Here is a 24,510-nt window from a genome sequence, read left to right on the forward strand (position 1 = left end):
AGTATGGGTTCGGTTAGGTTCGGTCACAAGTGAGTGGGTCTATTCGACCTCCACCGTAACCCGCAAGGGTTTATTGTGGCTCACAAACTCAACCAAAAAAATCCAGCTTTTTAACGAAGCCGATCAGTTTATATAGTGAGTAATCTTTCAGGTTAGATGGTAAGAGTGTGGTTCTTGCAAACTCTGAAAACCCGACAGGTTGGGTCTGCAACTGACACCAGAACGTTGTACCATAACCTTAAGGCGTTTTTGATCCATCTGTGAAGCAACTATCTACTCTTAATATTTCTTTCTCTACTCTCTACTTGGGAAAAATACTGAATCAGTATGGGAGTCTACATCAGTACCTAGAGTGCTTGATGAAAAAAGGTATTTGATTTCCTCTTAATGTCTTCATATATATGTATATTAACATCCGGAGATATATAAAATACCCATCTATCTTGTTGTATCAAACTACTGAAGCACATAATCAACACATCAATTTTTTCAGATAGACAACAGTTCTTCTAAACATATTTACAGTTACCATTTACCGATTTCAATATTCTCATTTTTTTTCCTCAATTGATCAAATTGATAATAGTGTCTGCTATATTCGAGCAAAGACCCGAAATCCTTTTTTGTACCAACTTTGCGAGACAAATTTAACAAAAATACAATTAACCTTCTCCGTTTCTTTAACCAGCGGTACATCCTCTTCCACGTTATACCATGAAATTCCAAGTCAACGAAGGTTAGAAATCACAATGAACCTAGTGACGGTATAAAACGAAACAAATATCTCAAATTGGTTTCAGTTCTCTCTCAACTCCTGTATTTAGATGGTCTTTGTGAGATGTGTTACCGCAGCTTCTGGTGGACCGCGGTTCCATTCACGTGTTTTGTTTGTGTCATCTCCAACCCGCTCGTTATCAGGACAGGGGTGGTCAAGAATCAGGGGCAAGAACAGGATGCCAAACTGTATGATGTCTCCCATCACAAAGGTTGGTTGTTTTTTATTTACATCCCACATTGAATTTGGCTCTGAAGAATTTAAGAGTTTACCGAAGGAGAAACAGTGATTTTCTGAGAGCCAAAATATTGATGTGAAATATCTGGAAAATTGTGCTGCTGATGCTTGCATTTGGAATAGTATTCTATACTATGAATAATGAAAAATAATGTTTCCAATATTATACATTTTTCCACTAACACGCGGAGAATTGATGCATGTTTTCCGCGCCTATTTCAGTTCAAGAAATGTCCTTCTGGGACGGGAACAAAAATGTGTCAATGTATTACAACAACACAACAGTACTTTCTGAAAAAAAGTCAGTAAGTTATCGGTGTATAAGTTAGAGATAAAAAAAAAGATAATTCATAACTTTCTACCTAAAAAATGATCAAAACAGCTTCGCAGTTAGTTATCACAGTGTCAAACCTGTTTTTCAGTTTTTTTTTGGCCATGTTCTGCAGATTTTCAAGCCATATTTGACAAAAAAGTATTTCTGTTTTTATTTCGATTAAGGATTTTTGTAGATCGATTATGTATATAAGGATCCATATGATAGTTCAGTAACAGAGTATATTGTTTGAAAGCGGTTGACAATGTTTCATTGTGAATCATACTAGTTGAGACTTCTATTGTCTGATACGATTTTAATTCAATGGGAGAACGAATTAAATCAAAATATATAGCTAATTTATCAATTATGAATATTGCTGGAGTTTTTTCCCAATACCAAACTGAAGATTATCACTTGGTGATCGAAACACGTGTCGAGGTGTTGAAATGAGGGTTTGGTGTTGGGAAAAACTCCAGCGTGTGCTGGAGTTGCTCGTTGCTTTCAAATTCATATATGAACTTGATATTTGTAATTCTGTTGTTAGGAGTGGAAGCAAAGTCATTTACCTTTGATTTCTTCGTATGAAAAATAGCAAATACATTATGAAATCAAAGTCCATGCTTTCATTTAAATCTGTCCATGAACATCAGATTAGCTGTGAAGTTATTGAATTAGAAGCCATTCTGTTCCATGAGATTTTTGTTAAATGCATGTAGTTTTCAATTACTTCTGCTCTGAGACCATTGATCCTCAGAAGATCAATAGTTTTGATCCTCAAATCATCAATAGTTTTTGGTATAGGGACACTTGAATAAAACGAAGATACATCTAATGATACTAAATGCGTAGTTCATTCAGAAAATTTGGAGGAAATGTACAGAAGAAGTACATAATTGTAGAAACTTTTATGAACTTTTTTACTTGCTTTCATAAACTGTTTTTCACTCACAAAAATTAGGTATGCAGAACATTGTTGTACTGGTATTTGTCAGCTGTCAAATGAATTGAACTGACTTTCATAATGAGTTTTTTGTAACTCTATAATTATAAAGCCACATAAGACTGAATATACAGTGTATAACAACGAAAACTTAACAGAGCCGTTTTTGAATATAAAAAGTAAGATTTTAAAAAAGCTCGGACACGTTGATTCCAAATTAAAGGGGGACACCTTTCAGACTAATCAGATTTTTTGTAGTACGCACCCCCTCGGAGGGGTGCGTCCGACGACCCTTATTTAGATAGGGAAAGTAGGTCGAGTGGCACCTTGTTTTAAAGGTCTTTCGAATACCTTTACCACTCGGTAACTTGCATGCCTAAATAAAAAATGTTTCGAGCAGTTCTTCTTATCAGTTTTTTGTTGAATAAAATCCCTTTTTTAAAATCAATACCCACTTCTCTTCTTCCAGTTTTTCATTAGTACATCGTTCGATTGTTTTGTTTAAACGGGTCGTGTATTGTTATTTGTTTAAAAATGCCTTACACCACCGCTGAAAGGGTTTCAGTTATTGCTTTATTTTTTGGCAACGACCAAAATGCTAATACAACATAAATTTTATTTAACAAGCTAAACCCTGGTAAATACCCAAGCAGAAATTACATTCTGGATTTGGTCAGAAAATTCAGGGAGACAGGTTCGGTTTTAAATAAAAAAAGAAATGTTCAGAGAAGAGTAGTGAATGACGATAATGCGATTGGAGTGATAGGTCAAGTCATTGCCAATCCCAGGTTAAGTACCAGAGGTTCATCAGCAATAGCCGGAATAAGCCATATGAGTGCATGGAGAATCCTTAAAAACCACAATTTCCATCCTTACAAAAATGAACTTGTTCATAAACTCAATGAGAATGATTTTGATCGAAGACAGGAGTTTTGTGAGGGCATGAGTGAGAGATTAATGCAAAATCCCGAGCTGCTTTATAACATCTGTTTTTCGGACGAAAGCTCATTTTATTTAAATGGTTGCGTGAACCGTCACAATTGCCATTATTGGTCAGATGAAAACCCAAGACAATACGCAGAAATACATACCCAACATACCAAAAAGTTGAATGTCTGGGCCGGAATATTAGGCAATCATATTATAGGTCCATTTTTTATTCATGGAATTTTAACCGGTCATTCTTATTACAACTTCTTCAAGAGACAATACAACCTCTTATAGTTGAAATAATTGAACAGGATCCAAGATGTCAAGATGAATTTATCTATTTTCAACAAGACGGTGCACCACCCCATTATGCCCAGCATAAGAGTTGAACTCTATAAAAATACTTTAAATCTTCAAATTATCTTGAAAACTAATCGATACAAAAATTTTCTTTTACCAGAGATGTAAAGGTATTCGAAAGACCTTTAAAACAAGGTGCCACTCGACCTACTTTCACTATCTAAATAAGGGTCGTCAGACGCACCCCTCCGAGGGGGTGCGTACTACAAAAAATCTGATTAATCTGAAAGGTGTCCCCCTTCAATTAGAAATCGACGTGTCCGAGGTTTTTTTAAAAATCTTACTTTTCATATTCAAAAACGGCTCTGTTAAGTTTTCGTTGTTACACACTGCATTTTGGACTTTCACAATTTGGAAAATATTTTTATAAATAATAATTTTTCGATATTCGTAACGTTAACATCTCTGCAAAATGGACGAACAGTAACTATCACCATGATAAAAAAAAAATTAATTCAGCCTTCACTCAATGTGAATCTATTAAACATGCCATTACGTGTTCTGAAGGTATCGCCAATTTTGAAGGAGACGAAGGATTCAACAAGGACGACGAAAAGAAGTTCATCAGTTCTTCGAACGTAGGAAGATACGGCGAACAAAACGGTAACAGGAAAGATCATTCGGACCAGACCTCTTTCGATCAAGGTTCTTTCCACGAAAATGGCGGAGGCGACGTTTCTGATTTCGAAGAAAAAAAGGCTCACAAAAAAGGACATCATAAGACTGGCTTCCATAATACCTACCACAAGGACGAACAAGGAAGCAATTCCAGTTATTTTGACGATGGCAGCGATGAAGGGGATGAATACAGTCACAAAACCAGAAAAGGTGAGAAATCAAGATTTTTATTTAGATTTTGGAAAAGTATTATCATTCATGCACAAAAAATTACTTCTTGTAATAAACCTAGGAAGCCTTTATTTTGAAATATTGCTCAAAATTTGGCAAATAAAATAGTTCTTATTACCAATGGACACGTGACATCTGAAATTGATTTAGTAGGATTACTTACTTTCAGTTTCAGTAAGTTCAAACAATATATTTTATAATTTATCAATGTTAAGAGGAACTGTGATGACAACCAGATTTTCCTGACATCTGTGTTAGAGTAGATATAACTACTTAAATTAAAAAATGAAGAAATCTTTTTCATAAAAAAGTTGGTGTTACTTTGGTATAAAGAACGTAGATCGCGGTAAATTCAAAATTTCCAAACAAATATACCTGAATAAAGCTGTTATCTTATCAGGTACTCGAAAATATAGTGCATAAAATATGTGGTTTGGTTAATAAATAATGGTTTCTTCATCGAGATAATGTATAATCTTAATCGATCAAAGATTTTCCTGACACCTATGTCATAGTAGATTTAATTGCGTTCGTAGTGAAGAAAACCTATGACATAAAAGACAAGTTACCTCAGTATACAGAACATAGATGTCGGTAAAGTCAAAATGTTGTTATACACATTCCAAAAGCTATTATTTTTGTATTAGAAACTAGAACTGTGCATCATTTTCATAAAAAACTATATCGTAAAAGAAATAATATCTCTCAATCCATCTGACAATTGAAAAACAATCATATTACCGTTTATCGATCCCAAAAAACATACAATATTTTCAAAGGGAAAGTAACAAAGAACAAACAAATAATTATGATAGTTTTAAAGATAAAACTTAATATTATTTAGCAAAAAACAATTTAATTGATGTAAATCAGAGTTATTAATGACTATTTTGAGATTTTTCAGCCCTTACGATGTAAATGAAAAATTGTAATCGAGAACTGTATACAGTTGTAAATATTGGAGTTGTGGAGATCTGAATGATTGCAGATCTCTTTTGACATCCATTTAAGAAAATTTGGAAATGAAGTTATTGATAAACAGCACAACAGTCACACATATCGGGGTCGATTTGAAGTTTGCCCTTTCTACACGAATAGAAAATTCTCTTTTAGAATTTTATCATTTTCAAATCATGCAACGTGGAAACCTATAGGTTTGTCTTTCAAAAAAGCCAAGAGAAAATCAATAAATGACAATAAAAAATACTTCGAATTTTGAGATGCACTGTAAAAGTGAGAATCTAATGTACCTATATAGAATCCACAGGGTGTACAATCTGAAATAACTTACTATAAGATTATTTATCTTTATATGGAAAGGAAGATGCTCAAAAAATAATTTTCATGTGCCAACTCCAATTCTAGTAAAACGTTTCTGATTATCTCAACCTTTCGTAGGTTCGAATTTTTACATAACTTCAAAAATATATAAATCGTTGGAAAAATTGCCATTGTGATTATATATGTAAGAATATACACTAGCGATTGAATTTGAGATGAAATAACGAAGTTGCTGTCTAATTCCAATATTGATGGAATATCTTCCGCTAAACATCTAGACCAAACATTTATAATCACAAATTCAAAAAATGTTCATATCAGCACCTTTGCTACACCTTATGATATCACCAGTTTTTTAACATAGGATCTTATGGGGACGCTGGCCAAGACAGTCGCAAAGGTGGAAATCTGGACTCGGCGCATCACATGGACGAACAGGAAAGACACGGCCATTACGACAACGCAGGTAAATACGAAAAAGACCGAGGCAATCACCAAATGTACAACAAAAACAAATACTATGACGACAGGGAGGCAGCGAACCGCAGAAACGCTGCCAATGCTTACGGTATGGGAGGAAGATATAACGAAGAAAAATTTGTGGGGAGACCTTACCACGATCCCTATTACAATACCTACGACAGGTATGCTCACAACGATCACGATGTAGGGTATCCGAAAAAGCATATAACGATTTATGAGGATCCCAGATATGAGGCGAGGCCTTACCAGAACCAGCGGTATGAGGATGATTATATTGAGCTTGACGTTAGACCTCCGAGGAGGGATGTCTACAGAAGGTTTGAAACTCGGCCTCCTTATGAATATTACTGAACTTGCTGCTTTGTATTATTTTTATTTATTATTGAACGTGTGGAAAATAAAGAAATGGTGGTTCATATTATACAAAATTTCATTTCTGACAGTTGAAAATGATGATCTGAAGAATATGGTATTGAATTTTTTTGGGATTACATGCTTGTGATGCACTGTATGGAACCTTTGGTGTAGTAATGAATATTACTGGAGTTTATCCCAAAACCAAACCGTTATTTCAACACCTCGACACGTGTTTCGATCACCAAGTGTTCATGTTCAAGAGAAAGATCAATCTTCCACTTGAGTTGATTGGTGAATTGAAATAATTTAATTATTTCCCAATCTTTTTCATAACGTTATTTATATTTGTATTCAATTTTTTTTCTTAATAAAAAAGTGCAAGATCATCTACAAATTAGAAATGATCACCCATCCAGGGCCGTCGCCATGGGGGGACGGGGGGAACCTCCTCCCTCTGCTTTTTCGACTTGGGAAAAAGTTGAAAAATTTTGGGCCGTGAAGATAGAAAAAAATAATGGTAAAAAAATGAAAAAAATTAAAAAAATAAAAATGAGAGAAAAGAAAGGGAGAGGTGGCAAGAAAAGGGAAAGAACCAGGAGAAGGTTGGGATTTCCCAACATGCATAACTTGGAGATCCCATACTTCTGAAATTTTGAGTTGTGTAAAAACTTCAAAAAAGTCAATTTTTCCCAAGTAAGAGAACAGCCCTGAACAGTCCACAAATTCACAACTTTTCGCTGTTATTTCGACTTGGAAAAGTCGATTTCGGGCCGTGAAGATAGAAAAAATGATAGTAGAAAACAATAAGCACAATATTATTGAAGTGTTGTTTCCTTTCATTTGTATTGAATATTGCTAACATGGTGGAAGGACAAGGACCTCGGTCCAAAGTAGAATAATTTCCATTATTATTTCTAAAATTACCAAAATTTATTTTTGTTTGTGCATACCCTAACGGGCATATAAGCATTCAGCCAATCTTTGGATAGCTAAGTAAGAAAATTAATATAGTATAATAGTAACTAATCCCTTGGCTTCCATTATCTCGAAAGTTGGCGAATTTTGCTGGTGGGGTTGGGAAATTTTGGATTTTCTCCCCCCCCTGGTTTTTCTTTTCTCTACGGCCCTGCACCCATCTAACATATATTTTCAATAGTATCAACATAGAGTTAATACCCCAAAAGTTGAAACTGTCAATACTGGTTTAAGTTTGATGATAGTCGTATCGCTAAGTGTTCTGGCGAAGTATTGAATTGATTGGAGCCTCTGGAGACACCCTATATTTTGTTTTATGAGAGAGAGGACATTGGCAGATTAAGATCTCCAGATGAAGTGGTGCTGCAGGTTTTTCCGGATTTTCCTGAAGCTGAAAAAGCAAATGCGCCACTGGAATCGATGAAGTCGCCCCGGAGCGCCAATTAATTTTTGTTATTGTTTTATAATTTCAAAATTTGTATTTTGAAAGTGTTAAACAGTTTACAGTATTTCAAACCATCTCATTTGTACTAAACTATTATATTAAATATAATACTTTCACAATTATTCATAACTACATGTTGATTTCGATTTTAAAATTATTTTTAAGAATTACTTCTTACTCCAGAGCTATAGTTATAAAATATCTAGTAATATTTTTTTATTAACTGAATCAAATGCCTTTTTTATATCTAAAAATATTACAACACTGTAATTACTCATATCCAAACATCTACAAATATATATTATTCATTAGATCTGTCACAGACCAACTATTTCAATTCATATTGAAATTCATCAAAATCAATATCGATATTTATAAAATTAATTATAAGAGATTTTAAAATCATTTCAAATACTTTCCAAACAAATTTAAGAGAGCAATTGGACGATAATTTGAAACACTTTTTCGTGCACCTCCTTTATAAATTGGTTTAAGAATTTTATTTCCAGATAATCAAAAAAAATACCTTTTTAAAATTATTCATTGTTTATTATTATCATTACTGTATCCAAAAATTGAATAGATTTTAACCTAATTCAAACATATGATGTTATGATTATGGTATGATCAAGTCTCAAAACTCCAATTTGAATTAATTTGTGACATTTTAGCATTATTAATAATCGATGATTTATTTCTTCAAGTTTTTCAATTATACCTGAGAACTATATTTCTATTCTGCCATATTCTTCTCAGAGATTGATTTAGAAGACACTTTTAAAAAAAATGACCTTCAATGAATGTCAGGTTCATAGAAACTGAAAATATGTTGAGAAATTCTGACATAATTTAAAATTTTCAGCTCCCGATAAATTTACGTCATAATTTTGATTTGGTCGGGTTTCAATTCATAATTATTCAACCAACTTTTCAAATGTCCTGTATTTCTTTTCGAATATTCTATTACATCAAAAGTGAAATTGGACAACTCCCAATTATTTTATAAATATCATTTGTATACAAAATAAATAACAACGGTCCCAGAACAGACCCTTGTGAAACACCATGTTTTAATCAAAGAATGTCAACTTTCACGGCTGGAGACAACTGTGTCTAATCTATTTCCCGGGTTTTTTGGCCGTGGTCTGCAGATATTTATGCTTGACGTTTCTGCTGCGATAGACATTATCAAAGACGATTAGAGAACGAACCAAGTACTCGGGTACAAACGGGAACAACAACTCGAGCCTTTGATAATGCCTTCCGCAGTAGTAGACGAAACGTCAGGCATCTATTGAGTCAATAAAACACGAACTAGAAATTAAAATTTTATTGTAAATTATAAAATGTATATATCATCACTTTACCTACACAATAATTTTTACAGTACATTACATTCAAAAACGGACAATACATTTTCCAAAAGATAAGCGGACATACGGTTATTTCAATATTGATTATGTAGTAGTATAAAAGGTAGCAAAAGTTTGTAGGTCAGTACAAATCTACAAGGTTGTTGTTCTTGTGCATATGTAAGATGCAGAAACGAGTTTCGAGGAATGTACACAAAAAATTGTAGCGTTTATGTAAAATAATATTCCTCAAAATGAATTTTGTGTCAATATACTCTTGTGAATATACAAAATTTGATTCAAATAATCCTGTAACTACTATATTCAGAATGATTTTCCGAATATTAATTTTTTTACCTGTTAATACTCATCACTTAATCGCTCAGTTGTTGATTTTACGAACTATTATATTATAATAATAATAATAATATGTAATATGTATTACATATCTGATAAGTTTCGATTGGGTAAGATCCCAATATGGCAAGTTACTGATCCAGTAAGTTACTAATTTGATGAGTTACAGATCTGAAAAGTTACTTGGTTTCCGATTCAGTAAGTTGTCTATTTGGTTATTGATAGGGTGAAAGCCGATTTGATAAGTTACCAATTACGCAAGATGCCATTTTAATAATTACCAACTGGGTAAGTTATAAATTCTCCCAATTGTATATTTGATGAGTTGTTGAGTTACCGTTTCAATAAGATTTCAATTTGGTGTGTTGCTTGTCTGTCGATTTAGGTTAAACATCTGATACGTTATTGATTAAGTAAGATGCCAATATAGCAAATTACTGATCCAGTAAGTTACTAATTTGATGTGTTACAGATCTGAAAAGTTACTTTGTTTTCGATTCAGTAAGTTGCCTATTTGGTTATTGATAGGGTAAAACCCGATTTGGTAAGTTGCCAATTACGCAAGATGCCATTTTAATAATTAACAATTAGGTAAGTTAGAAATGCTCTCAGTTGTCTATTTGATGAGTTGTTATATTACCATTTCATTAAGATTTCAATTAGGTGTGTTGCTTATCTGCTGATTCAAGTTACACATCTGGTAAGTTATCGATTGAGTAAGATGCCAATATGGCAAGTTACTGATCCAGTAAGTTACTAATTTGAGAAGTTATTGATCGAATAATTTTGTAATCTAAAAAGTAACTGTTTCCGATTTAATAAGTTACCCATTTGGTTATTGATTGGGTAAAAGCTAATTTAGTAAATTGCCAATTTCACCCCATTTGTTAATTACTAATTGGGTAAGTTAAAAACTCTCCCTGTTGTCTATTTGATGAGTTGTTATATAACCATTTCATTAAGATTTTATTTAGGTGTATTGCTTATCTGCTGATTCAAGTTACACATCTGGTAAGTTATCGATTAAGTAAGATGCCAATATGGCAAGTTACTGATCCAATAAGTTACTAATTTGAGAAGTTATTGAAGCAACTGTTTCCGATTTAATAAGTTACCCATTTGGTTATTGATTGGGTAAACGCTAATTTAGTAAATTGCCAATTTCACCGATTTGTTAATTACTAATTGGGAAAGTCAAAAACTCTCCCAGTTGTCTATTTGATGAGTTGTTATATTACATTTCATTGAGATTTTAATTAGGTGTATTGCTTATCTGCTGATTTAAGTTACACATCTGGTAAGTTATCGATTGAGTAAGAAGCCAATATGGCAAGTTACTGATCGAGTAAGTTATTAATTTGATAAGTTACCGATTGGATAATTTTGTAATCTGAAAAGTTACTGTTTCCGATGTAATAATTTCATTTGGTTATTGATTGGGTAAAAGCTAATTTGGTAAATTGCCAGTTTCACCCGATTTGTTAATTACTAATTGGGGAAGTTAAAACCTCTCCTAGTTATCTATTTGATGAGTTGTTAAGTTACTGTTTCAATCAGATTTCAATTTGTGTGTTGCTTGTCTGCTACACATCTGGTAAGTTATCGACTGAGTAAGATGCCAATATGGCAAGTTACTGATTCAGTAAGTTACTAATTTCATAAGTTACTGATTGGATAATTTTGTAATCTGAAAAGTTACTGTTTTCGATTTAATAAGTTATTCATTTGGTTATTGATTGGGTAAAAGCTAATTTAGTAAATTGCCAATTTCACAAGATGCCGATTTGTTAATTACTAATTGGGTTAGTTGAAATTTCTCCAAGTTGTCTATTTGATGAGTTGTTAAGTTACCGTTTTAATAAGATTTCAATTTGGTGTGTTGCTTGTCTGCTGATTTAGGTTGCACATCCGATAAGTTATCGATTGAATAAGATGCCAATATGGCAAGTTACTGATCCAGTAAGTTACTAATTTGACAAGTAACTGATTGCATGATTTTGTAATCTGAGAAGGTACTATGTTTCTGATTTAATAAGTTGCTGTTTTGGTTATTAAATGGCTAAAAGCTAATATGGAAAATTGCCAACTTTGCAAGATGTAATTTGATAATTACTTATTGGGTAACTTACAAATTCGCTCAATTGCCGATTTGATGATTTGTTATATTACTAGTTCAAAAAGAAATTAATTTGATAAGTTGCTAACTCATGAGGTTACACATCTGGTAAGTTATGGATTGGGTAGGATGCCAATATGGCAAGTAACTGATCCACTGATAAGTTTCCAATTGGATGATATGACGATTTGAAAAGTTACTATGTCATCCATTTGTCGATTTTATCGTGGAATGCAGATTTAGTAAGTTAATAATTTCGTAAAATGCTGATTTAATTATTCCTTTCCATCAAATAATTTCAAAGTCAAAAAACATTCCTCAAAACTAGTTTCAAAAATTCAGCAAAATAAAGCCATTAATGAACATTACACAACAGTGATGTACCATATAAAGTGATTTTAAAAAAGAGAGATCATTCAGCTGTCGAAACGCAGTCAGATTCAAATCACAGGCCGGACGAAACACTTGTCTTTCTCTTCGTTTCATTTTATCACAAATCTCGATTACTTTGGTGCTCTATCTCAAGTCGTCGTCCCAGCCTGTGACGTAGGCCTATAAAGTAGCAAATTTCCTACCAAAGACACCGTCAGTCTCGATAAAAACACTAAATATTAGTAATAAATAAGAATACAGTCGATAGAATACCTTAACGTAAGTTATATACATGCCTTGTATATCATAAAAACATTTCGAAAGTTTTTGATTAACAAACGAAATTCTAAAATATATACAAACCAATCCAAATTGGGCGCGCATCATTGGTAACTTTATTAGCAAAGCTAAGAAATCGTTACAACTCAACAAACTGCAATACACTTCTCGACACGCGTTTCACCAAAGAAGTTGGCTCTTCAGAACTTCATCCTCAAGAAGTTTGGTGTGTGTCAAGAAGATTTTGCAGTTCTGGAGATTGGGAAATCAAATTTAACGTAAGTCAAAAGTTCCAGTTTCACCTTTTATCTTAGTGAGCATAAAAAATCGCTGGTTTGGAAAATTTCAATAATTTTTTATCACTGACAAAAAAAATAGCCAATATTGCGTGGTCAATTTGGATCATCCTGTATATACGAACCTATACAACTAGAGTACCTATACAAATATGAGCATTTAGAGAATTTGCCTTTAGGAAAATAAAATATTTGGTAATACAAATTTGGCAAGAGTATTTTTTGTAAACTGGAGCGTTTTCAGTCATGAAACGAATAAAAAAAAGGCAAATCAGTCGTAACTAAAAAAATACTTCTAATAATTGCAAATAATAAGTACATGAAATCAATAAGATAGTTCCACTTCACTTTTGAAGCCAAGAATGAAAATATCACACCAATACCTCTAAATAGTCTGGTTCACATGTACTCGATTTAGCTCTTTTTGGTGACATTTTTCAGCCCTGTGCAAAAATTACGACCAAGGTGTCATTCGATTCGTATTTTTGCCTAGAAAGTTTAAGGAAAGGTCCGAAAACGGACAAAAGTTATAAACAAATGAGAGAAAAAAAATGGGGCTTTATTTACTCATTTTTATTCTTTTTTTAATTGTTTATTTAAAAAAAATTGTTATGAACAATTTTTTTTAATTTTTTTTTTCAATATAATAATAATAAAAGTAACTATGTTTTTTTTAATATCCCAATATCAAAAGTTTTATAAAAAATAAAATAAATTAAAAAAAAAACAGTTACTTTTCTTATAGAACAAAGTATTGAAAAAAAACAGATTGAAAAAAAAAATAAGAAAAATAATTTGTTTATAACAAAAAAATGTTTAAATAAACAATTAAAAAAAGAACAAAAAAAATTTTTCAAAACCTTAAAGAACAATAGAATTTATGATTTAAAAAAAACGGTTCCTTAATTTTAATATTTAGTTGCAAAAAACGATTGTTAATTAACAAACGCATTTTTTAGCAACAAATTTTTTTTTTAAGAAACCATTTTTTTTCTAAAAATCATAATTTTTTTCAATTAACCCTTTGAAGGGAGGTGGTTTCGTAATGGAACCATACATTCAAAAATCGTTTTCTACTTGCATAGTGGTAATATAATGGAACCGTATAGTTTTATATCATGTGGAAGGCGCCAACTATTCGCTAATAGCAAAACTATTATTCAGGACCGAGTGATTTTGAAATATTCGAAACAATAGAAGTTTCTTCGTGGATTTTCGACGTGAGTAGGTACTTCTGATTGTGCTTTGAAGTTTTTGTTGTGATAAGATGTTTTGGTCAGGTATGTTTTCATTATAATTGTTCTTTATGATGTATTAATCATGAAAAATATATTATATATCGATTGTTATTGAATTTGTGCGTTCAATATTCGAATAACGACCGGTCACAATCTGAAACCACTTTGCAATACCTGTTTCATTTTTTTCAGAATGAATGAATTTTACAATCTTGAAAACCTTACCTCAGATGAGACATATGACTTACTCGATAATATACCGTCGGATGGCGGATCCGAAGCTGGCGATATGTCAGAAGAGGAACTTGATATGACCTCTCAAATTGCTGGAGATATTGAGGAAATTATCGAAGAAACTATGATTGAAGAGTTTTCAGACAAAGAGTTCAACAACAATGAAGATATTCGAGACTATAGCAGTGACTCATCTGAAGATAATTTACCTCTAGCAACGATCCTATGGAATAAAAGGGATTTTACTCCAAAATTACTTCCATTCGCTGAAGACGTGGGACCTACAATATTGGTTGCTGATAAAAATAATTCAATAGAATTTTTTCAATGTTTTTTTGGTGATAATCTCTTGAATGACCTAGTGTATCAAACTAACCTTTACTGTACCCAGTCGGGTAAGAGATTTGAGAATACTAATATTACCGAGATAAAGATATTTTTCGCTATCAACATTTTGATGGGAATAAAACATTCCCCTAGTTACAGGGATTATTGGTCATCTAAAAATGAACTTCGCGACCCATATATCTCATCACTCATGAGTGTCAATCGATTTGGATTTTTATTGACAAACTTCCATTTGAATGACAATTACATGATGCCGAAAAGAGGAGAACACAATTTTGATATTCTTTACAAAATTCGACCCCTTCTTGATGACTTGAAGACAAAGTTCCAAAACTGTTATAAACCAACGATGGAACAATCGGTTGATGAGAGTATGGTAAAATATAAAGGGCGAGTAGCCTTCAAGCAATACATGCCCAAAAAACCAATCAAACGAAGTTTCAAACTTTGGGATCGAGCTGATTTGTCGGGATATATTTGTGATTTTCAAATATATACAGGAAAGGATGCAAATAACACCGAAAAAAAATTGGGAGAAAACGTTGTTCATACAATGACGGAAGGATTAGAAAATAAAGGTTATCATATTTACTTCGATAAGTTTTTCACAACCGTGAACCTCGTGCAGACAATGTACAAGAGAAATATATTCTGTTGTGGTACTGTTAGAGTGAATAGAAAAAATTTGCCCATTCACTTCCAAAGTGATAAAAGTTTATCTCGTGGCCATTCGGACTGGTTTAGTAGGAGAGATATGATTTCATGCATAAAGTGAAAGGACAAGAGAGTAGTTACGCTTCTCTCTACTATACATTCTCCCACAAACAATGCATCTGTTGGAAAAAGAAAAAAAGATGGCACAATCACGGAAATAGCTTGCCCCATTGCTATAAAAGACTATAGGTGTTGTATGGGATGCGTTGACAAAGCTGATATGCTGAAATCCTACTATGCTATAGATAGGAAAAGTTGGAAGTGGTGGCACCGATTATTTTGGCATTTCTTGGACACATCCATTGTTTATATATTGTTCAGAGAGAAAACTGGAAATAAAATGAAACTTAAGAAATTCCGTCTCGAAGTTGTATCTGGTTTGGTTGGAGCCAATTCATTGAAAGAAAACTTAGGAAGGCCATCAGATACGCCTGCTCAGAGCAGATTCAAAGTTCATGTATCCAAGGAACTTAGAAGTGATCAATCCAAGCACATGCCCGAGTATGGAACATCAAGGCGTTGTGCACATTGTAGTAGTGCTAAGGAACCGCATCGCACCAGATGGAGCTGTAGTGTGTGCAAAGTGGCGTTGTGCAAGTCAGCCAATAAAAATTGTTTTGTCGAATTTCATAAAGTTTGAGATGTCATAATTACCGACTATGTATTGTTATATTTTTTCAATAAATTATTTTTGTTTATTGTTTTCGAACTCGAAAGGCAAAGTGGTTTCACAACGAAACCATGTGTTATTTTTCAAAAACCATTTTTTCTTCACTCGACTCTTGTATTTTCATGTCCAGTTGACTCCAATAAACAGTAAGTCACTGAAAGTTTTAATAAAAACTCGATTTACTTAAGTCGTGCTTCAAAGGGTTAACATTATGCATAAAAAGTTTTCGAATTGCTTATAAACAATGTATTTGTTTATATTAAATTTATTAACAATAGCTGTAAAAAATTTAAAAAAAAAATTATTAATTAGTTTCTAGCTATGAGACATTGAAACAATAAAATTTTTTATTTATTGTATTTTTTATAAAATTATAATTTTCAATTGTTAATAAAAAAATAGAAAATAACAATTTTTTTATTTTGGCAATGGTAATCTATTTATTTGCCTATTAAGGATAACTTCACCAAAGGAAAAAAATGCCAGGTTTTTAGTTTAATAATTATAGGGATTTTTATATTAACTTTCAATTCAGAAAAAATTATTAATTAACAAATTTAAAATTAACGTTAAAATTTGGATAAAAATTTTTTGACTGCGGATTATTATTTATTGATGTATCCCAACATTATATGAATTTTTTCATTCCTTAATATTTACATTTAATATGTTTAAATAATTTTTTTTGTTTTTATGTCAAAGTGACGAAAGGCGCGCGGAAGCCAGACTACCCGCTTTTGACTCTATTTTCAGGGCTCTGTAAAAATTATAAATAATAATAATAATAATAAAATAATCGAGATACAGTTTCGGTAGTCGGGACTTTTTTTACGCAAATTCATTGATCTTTTCAAATCTTTTTTCAAATTTCCAAAATTTTGAAAATTTTCCGAGATATTAAGAAAAAACTAAAGCCCCATTTTTTTTCACTCAATTGTTTATAACTTTTGTAATTTTTATCGGCGCGTTTTCGGACCTTCCCTTGAAATTTCTAGGCAAAAATACGAATCGAATGACACCATGGTCGTAATTTTGGAACAGGGCTGAAAAATGTTACAAAAAAAAGTACATGTGAACTAGACTAAAAAAAAGAGAGGACAAGATCTCCAAAAATTGCAGTATACTAAGAGCAGGTATTCGGTATGACTTTTTGAAAAATATCATTGGGCGATGTTCATATGAAAAATAAGTTTCAGAAATTCTTTTGCCTCTTCCGGCAGACTGGAGCGCTAGCTTTCCGGTCTTTTGGATTTGTTAGAAATACCTGAAACCTACCGTAATCAGAGAGTATCCCTCCCGAGTATGATAATAATCTCATAAATATGATCACAACAGTCAGTCACATTGAATGAATACAAAGTCATTGAATTGAGACGCATTAATTTCAAATTTCCTTGAAAGCGCTCATTTGGTTAAGCGCCAAGTTCGCTTTTAGCTTCGTAATATTTTTAAACTGAAGCAACATCTCTTATGCCGCTCAGAGTCTAGCGCAGATTTTCGTGCAACAACTTTAGACATGTTTATCTTTTGAATTGATATGCTGACAAAATACTTTGACTAAAATTAATGAAAAGATGAGGTGGAGCCAGGAAAGAATGTAATCAAATCCTGCAAGAGCTGGAACTTCCTAATTTATTAATAAAGTGTCCAAATGGGAATATGACTCGTTACCTGAAGCAGAAGACTCTTAAAACAGTTTTTATCACGAATAAAAAAGAACAATTTTTTTCAATTCTTCAAACTTTTTAATCTTTCGGTCATTTTAGTGTCAAAAAATTGTACTTGTTATAGAATTTGAAAAAATTTAAATCAAATGTCTGAAAGTTACACTTTTTGTACCACAAATCATTGATTATTATTAAATAGTGTTATGAATATTCTTGAAGTAAAATATATGTTCACAGTAGTTTGAAAATAAAATGTCATAGACAAGGATTTACATAATGAACAACCTTCCATTATCCTGTACCTGTAAACAAAAAAAATTAGACCTTTCCGTGTACTGGCAGCTGAAGAACAAAATTTTGAAATGGAGCACCAAGCTAGGCATCACATGTTACAAGGTAAGACCTCATTAATTCTTATTTGGCACAATCTCAACTTTTGAGAAGGAATAACACCTGTTCCATGAAAAAATCCAAACCCATTTTTTAAATTTCAATTTCTAATTTCAAGTCAGAATTTTTAGGTTTGTGATTTGTCAAACTTCAGTACCTCAGTACCATGATTATTGTTGAATAAAATTTTTTTAATCTGGAAATGTTTATTAATTTTTTATAGTATAAATTTCACCCTTTATAGTAGTTTGAAAAAAATTTAAGGGTGAAGTACTGATGAATTATTCGCCTTTCAAGATTATGAAAAAAAAAGAACTCCAATTAAAAAATACTAAACATGCCTCGTAGAAGTCTCACGATAATTCACACCATCCTCAATCGAACTTACATAGAAATTAATCCAAAGCTGCATAAGTCGGAACAATGTTTTTCACCATCCAAAACGCGCAGTGTGAATAAGTCGAATTCAGCAAGACGTCCTGACCGACGACGAGCACCTTCTGCCCAATCATCTCCTGTTCGATCTTGCCCTTCCACACGTAGTCGTAGAAGAGACCCTGCATCGCCGAAAAGTACCTCCTCTGCTCGGGGGTTTTCGGCTCGTACCTCCCTAGGATGGCATCTACGTCGGAGTCGATGTCTGCGATGTCGTGCTGCCACCTGGTTTGCGTAACGATGTAGAATGGTATTTTATGCACCCGGGAACAGATAGAAAACAAGGGGCAGGCTATTCTGATGTCGGATATCATGGTGCTCAACCCCCTGTATGTGGCCGGATACATTTTCAGAGCGTCATCCGAGAGGTTGTTCTTTGACAGGAAAGACTGGTTGATGTGTTCCTTCACGAGGGGCTCTGTCCACTCGGTGTGTTTCAGAAGGAGTTTCTCCGTACTGCCCGCCTGGGCGGTTGTACCGACGATCAGCTTCACTGGGAGTTCCTCTTCCCTGCTCCACACTTCATCAGGGTGTTCTTTGAGGATCCGGCCATCTAGGACCTGCACAATAGGAATGAGGCACACTTAAATCCTTTGTTGTTAAGTTTGTGAAAGTTTCGAAGAATTAAACCAAAGAATAGATGATCATTCACTGCTTAACATCCAATTCGAGTAAACTATAGCCTAAAACTCACCAGCCATTCATGTCGCTTCTCCGGAACCTCATCCACCGTCGGCAAATCCGGCTGTGGCTTCCTCCAAGTATCCTCCACGGCAGAAACCAACTTCTCCGCATCCAAACTCCTCAAACACTCAACGTCTTCGCACTGCACCGCCTCCATGAAGCTCTGGTTCTCCATTTCCGATTCGGCGACGGGTTTCTTGGGGTAGATGGCGCCACCTGAAGAAGCCCAAGCTCTAGCGAAGTATTTCTTCGCGTCCGGAATGGTCGAGAGAGCAGTCACCAGAGTAGCCCCGGCGCGATGACCAAAGATTGTCACAGCCTTCTTGTCACCTCCGAAGTGCTCGATGTTCAATTGGACCCATTTTAGGGCGGCCAAGATGTCGGAGAGCCCGTAGTTTCCGGAAGTTTTCGGGTAGTCAGACTCTGAGAGAGCTTTGAGAGCCAGGAATCCCAGAGCGCCCAGTCTGAAGTTCGGTCTGACAAAGACAACATCTCTGGACCTGGCGTATCGCGCTGACGGGCGCATTTTGCCCGGGGAGCCCCCCATCAGACTCTCCGCTCCGATAAGTACTATGACAGGCAAGGGGTTGTCGTAACGAACGTAGGGAGTCACCACATCTAGAGTCAGGCAATCTTCAGCGCCCATTACAGTGCCGTTGCTGAGTATCTGCAAGCACAAGTCTGTGGCATTGTGGGCTAGGAAGGTCCCGTTCCAGCAGTAATCCAGATTGTTCAGGGGTTGGGCATACTTGAAGCGGAGGTCTTCTATTGGAGGCCTAGCATAAGGGATGCCTCGAAATGCAACGGAGCTGTCTTCAATCAAACTGAAAGTATCAATTCAATGATTGAAAATTTATTATTTTATACAGTGAACCTAGTTAGGTCCACAACTTTCACTACAAATGATAGTGGGAAAAAACTTTTTAGGAAAAAGATAATAAGGTAGGAGTCCCAAATTCAGACACTGTCCTAAATTCCGACACATTTCTGTTTATACGACTGAAATAAGAAATTTATAAAATATAGATACATGTTGAGGCATCTTATGATAAAATCCAACATTAATTAATTAGGTCAAGATTCGTTTTCTACCTTACCTACACTGTCACGGTCGCGACGTAACCTTAAAGTTGGATGGTGACTGAAATAGTGTTGTAGTCATTTGTAAAGTATTAGAAATACTTCACAACTTTACTGTAAAATATTTCTAATAAGGTAAGCAGATTTCCACTATAAGTTTCTCAGCCACAAGTCACCACTAAATGGGTAAATGTGAATAAACTTCATGGAGTTGAGTATAAAGTCTTCAAACTTTTATTTATTTATTTCAACAGACAAGCCAATTTTTACAAATATCTTTTTATAAATTGTACATGTGCTTACAAACTAAAGATACATCAGATGTTTTTAATCGATTTTTTGAAGGATAATAATGATGAATTAAACAATCCCAGGTTAAGTTGGTAATGATTTGCTGATTTCAATATCCTACATATTGTTTCATTCTGGCCATAATTGATTCTACAAAAAGGAATTTTAAAAATATCACTATTTCTGGTTCTTCTATCATTCACAGAGAGAGTAGTACAAAGCTCAACTATTTCTGGAGAATCAATATAGCCGATTAATACTTTGTGGACAAACACAAGATCTGTTTCAAGTCTCCTATGAGTTAAGGTGTTCATGTTCAATATGTTCAATATCTGTGAGTAGTTATACTCTCCTCTATTTAATCCTAACTGAAAAGCAACATATCTCAAGAATTTGTTTTGACACCCCTCTAACACCTCAACATCAACATTATAATAGGGTGACCATACAATGGAGTTATACTCAAGAATGGATCTCACTTGTGCACAATAAATCAATTTTATAGATTCGATATAGATTTATAGATTCGATATAGATTCGATCAGTTTTATAGATTCTCTAGCAGAACGAAGTGTAAAGCCTAACATCTTACGGGCTCGAGATGAGGCATCCATTATTTGGTACTTAAATGACATTTTTGAGTCAAAAACGACACCTAAATTTTTTATTTTATCCGTTACTGCTAAATCATTCCCAGTGATTTTATACGAGTAATCATATACATTATTGATCCTTGAGAAAGTAATTGTTTGACACTTATCTGGATTCAAATGCACACCAGCTAGAAAACTGTACCAAATCACATTGAAGTGCCTGAGCATCTGATATATTTTGTATTGATTTGAACACCTTTAAATCATCTGCAAACATTAGAAATGAGCTGGAGGTAAAAACAGTGGAGACATCATTGATGAATAAATTGAACAGTAATGGGCCTATGTGGGATCCCTGAGGAACACCTGATGGCACATTTATCGGTTCAGATATAGAGTTGCCATATTTAACGTATTGAACTCTATTGTAAAGGTAGCTTTCAATCCAATTTAAAACATCTCCCTCTAAACCCAAGGCATTCAACTTCAATATAAATAGGATTTACTGCTAGTATAATTATCGAATTCAAAAATTTAAATAGTGTCAGAATTAGGTACAAGTAATTTCGTGTGTTTCCCAAATCAGACAATGGGTGTCGGAAATGGGTACATCTGATATTTGGTAGAAATGTTTCTAATTCTTTCTATTCACATGAAATAACATAAGGATATATCGTTTTGTATAGCAGAGTTCCTTTTAGAAATCGTATCCAAATTCCGACACAGGTGTTGGAGTTCGGAACTTCAACTATCTGAATTATGTTCGGTTTATGTAAACGAGTATCCTATTTTCACGTTAAGATATAAGCCATATGTTCAGCCATATTTTCTGAATAAAGGCTGAGTTGAGTTTAAAAAAACGAGTTTCTTTGATTACCGTGGCGTAGTGCATCATGAGTTATTGTCACATAATCAAACGGTCAATAAGGAATATTATCTTGAAGTTATCCTTGCAAAAAGCAATATGAAGAAAATGTCTGGTATTATGGAAAAACAATTCATGACTTTTGCATTGTGATAAAGCACCTACTAACTTGTTATTGCTTGCTCTTAATTTTTTGGTCAAAAACAACACAGTTATCATGCCTCAGCCACCGTATTCACCAGATTTGTTCCCCTGCGACTTTTCTATACCCAAGGGACGGCGTTTTTTGACGATTGAGGAGATAAAAACTGAATCACTGATACACCTCAAATATATGATAAAAAGTGCATATCAAAACTGTTTCTAGGAATGGAAAAAATGCTGGCAATTATATCTGAAGGCGAGTACTTTGAAGGGGGCAAAGTAGAAATTGATGACTATATATGAATTTTTTGAGAAAAATGAAAAGTCACCTTATGTTTTGAACAGATTACATGGAATATCAGATTTGGCATATATTTCTAAGAAACTCAACAGTGCAGAACAGATCATTAACATAAAAACCGCATCAAGTGTCCTCAAATCTCTAGAGAAGAAATTTTGTCATCTAGTAATTTTGTTTATTTTCAATCAAGAACTTTATTTCTTCATCGAAGAAAATTATTCTTTCAGCGTGCCAAAAATGGTAACTAATACTTACCCTTCAACTTTTCCACAGCCTGTAAGAGTAACAACAAATTTTCCATCCCTCACAGGGGGTGAATTTTTATTTCCACTTCTCGGAATAGAGAATATTATAATGATAATGATCACCAATACAAACAAGAGCAAGGCACCTGCAAAATAGTAAAAACACTATTACATGTACAGCTGAATCATTTATAAACTCACCAATGACAGCTTTGTGCGATTTCATCTTCCCGAAGAAAGAAGTGCTTTCACTTTGTTGTTGTTTCTCCAAGTCAGTTTTGTCATCCAAAGAAACAGTCTTCATGTTGTTGTCATCGTTGGTTTTTCCATCTGTGCTCTTATCGTCCAAAGTTTCCATGGAGGCCAAGCCAGCTTGAGCTGTCTGACTCTCTAGACTGTCGTCCTTCTTTTTTCTTGGAAATACTGATACTAGAGGTAACCGAATTGTGTCCAGTAATTTTTTCTTTTCTTTTGGTTCAGCTGGTTTATCACCTTCGATAAAAATGTTATAGACAGGACATTATATTGACAGAATTATATTTATAGGTCCATTAGTTATTTTCTGATGCTTACCATCATCTTCTGCTTTAGACTTCCTGAATGGATTCGGTAACTTGATTTTTGTCTGTGCATTGTTTTCAGGATTGGCATCGGCACATTTTTCAATCAATTCAACTCCCTCGGTAGTTGCATCAGTATCATCCTACATTAAAAAAATAGTAAATTCCTAATACTATGTATGTTGAAGATATTCGAAAGGTTTTTTTTTTCAATACACTTTGTGTATTTGTAGTTCATGAAAACAACTCAAAACACAAATAATATTCTAAAAAAATGTCATGGAATCAATTATATTCATCTCAAACAGCTCCAATGACGAGTTCAATATTATCTTTTGATAAAAGATATTGTTAAAAAATCTTCAGGAAAGCGAGAGAACTATTTTGCTTGACTTGTTCTTATTGTTTTACCCTTATATTTCATAAGTCACCATTCCTCCTGAGCTGATTATTCTATCATCATATAATATTTTTTCACTTAATTATATCTTATTTTTTAACGTACCTTACACCTTTCTTTTGATTTACTTCGAGTGAAGAAACCAGGCATCTGAATGCCTCCAATTGGGATTTTTTTTGGTTTGACTTCCATTCCTTCCTTTATGTCTTTCGGAGTTTTTTTCTCCTCTTGTTTATCTTCACTGGATTCAATTTCCTGGGCTTTGTTTTCAGCATTCAACATCTTTTCTCTTTCCTCCATTTCGATATCCTTCTTATCCTCACTTTTTTCCTCTTTCAAATCACTCATTTCCTGAAAATTCACAAAAATATTTTATGAAAACATATGCCAGACTGTGTTTTAGCTTCTCTGGCATTTTTTCAACCACACTATTGATTTTCTATAACAGGCAACCCTGCCTCTGTAAACCAAATTAAGGGAAAACTACCCCTATAATTGACAACATTCAACAATTAATATATTAAAACAAGAACTTTACTGAAAAAAATGCAAGTTATTCACCGCTACTTGAAGTTTTTTTCCTCAAAGTCCGCCAAAACAAAACCACTCAAACTAAACAAAGCCAGAATGGCTGTTTTGGTCTTCAGTTTTCAATTTGGTATAGTTCAACCACCCCAGGAAACCAAAGTTTCTAATTTTCACGCTAGAACGATTTTAGAGCCATCTCATTGGTAGTTGATGCAAATAATACAAAGCTCATAGAAGTTCAGAACTGACATTTTTGTGTAACGTAAAGTGTTCAGTACTGACGACCATCAGAGGGCGATGCTAGTACGATGTCAGTATTTAATGTGATTACCAACAGAACATGGTAGTTAGCAATCACTGTCAGCCGGTTGGCCGAATCATATTGAAGTTTTTAATTTAGTTC

At 33.7% G+C, this 24,510-nt stretch overlaps 2 protein-coding genes across 3 annotated transcripts; one reads left to right on the top strand and one right to left on the bottom strand.

Moving 5' to 3' along the window:
• Nucleotides 1-788: 788 nt before the first annotated feature.
• LOC141485227 (uncharacterized) lies at nucleotides 789-6,589 on the top strand. The gene is made up of 3 exons (XM_074181528.1): nucleotides 789-986; nucleotides 4,066-4,386; nucleotides 6,053-6,589. The coding sequence occupies exons 1-3, from the start codon at nucleotides 839-841 to the stop codon at nucleotides 6,520-6,522; spliced, it is 939 nt and encodes a 312-aa protein (XP_074037629.1). The 5' UTR covers nucleotides 789-838; the 3' UTR covers nucleotides 6,523-6,589.
• A 9,938-nt stretch (nucleotides 6,590-16,527) lies between these two features.
• Nucleotides 16,528-24,299, bottom strand: LOC111512700 (neurotactin). Of its 2 annotated transcripts, none has more exons than XM_023168848.2 (7): nucleotides 24,118-24,289; nucleotides 23,685-23,930; nucleotides 23,193-23,322; nucleotides 22,821-23,111; nucleotides 22,630-22,765; nucleotides 19,111-19,924; nucleotides 16,528-18,976 (listed from the first exon to the last, which is right to left on the bottom strand). In XM_023168848.2, exons 2-7 carry the CDS (start codon nucleotides 23,925-23,927, stop codon nucleotides 18,377-18,379), a joined length of 2,214 nt encoding a protein of 737 aa, XP_023024616.2. In that variant the 5' UTR covers nucleotides 23,928-23,930; nucleotides 24,118-24,289; the 3' UTR covers nucleotides 16,528-18,376. The 2 variants fall into 2 exon arrangements, with proteins under 2 accessions (XP_023024616.2, XP_023024615.2); XM_023168847.2 differs by having other exon boundaries at nucleotides 16,530-18,976; nucleotides 24,141-24,299.
• Between the last annotated feature and the right edge of the window lie 211 nt (nucleotides 24,300-24,510).

This window comes from Leptinotarsa decemlineata, unplaced genomic scaffold, assembly GCF_025532065.1.
Source record: "Leptinotarsa decemlineata unplaced genomic scaffold, Ldec_3_MD MMD2_tig00026314_RagTag_RagTag, whole genome shotgun sequence".
NCBI lineage: Eukaryota > Metazoa > Arthropoda > Insecta > Coleoptera > Chrysomelidae > Leptinotarsa > Leptinotarsa decemlineata.

Coding starts and splice junctions, on each gene's coding strand:
- LOC141485227 (XM_074181528.1), top strand. CDS start 839: ATGTGTTACCGCAGCTTCTGGTGGACCGCGGTTCCATTCACGTGTTTT. Junction 987..4,065: donor TGATGTCTCCCATCACAAAG/GTTGGTTGTTTT, acceptor CGTGTTCTGAAG/GTATCGCCAATTTTGAAGGA. Junction 4,387..6,052: donor CAGTCACAAAACCAGAAAAG/GTGAGAAATCAA, acceptor TTTTTAACATAG/GATCTTATGGGGACGCTGGC.
- LOC111512700 (XM_023168848.2), bottom strand. CDS start 23,927: ATGAGTGATTTGAAAGAGGAAAAAAGTGAGGATAAGAAGGATATCGAA. Junction 23,112..23,192: donor GTCTAAAGCAGAAGATGATG/GTAAGCATCAGA, acceptor TTTTTATCGAAG/GTGATAAACCAGCTGAACCA. Junction 18,977..19,110: donor AGAAGCGACATGAATGGCTG/GTGAGTTTTAGG, acceptor CCTATTGTGCAG/GTCCTAGATGGCCGGATCCT.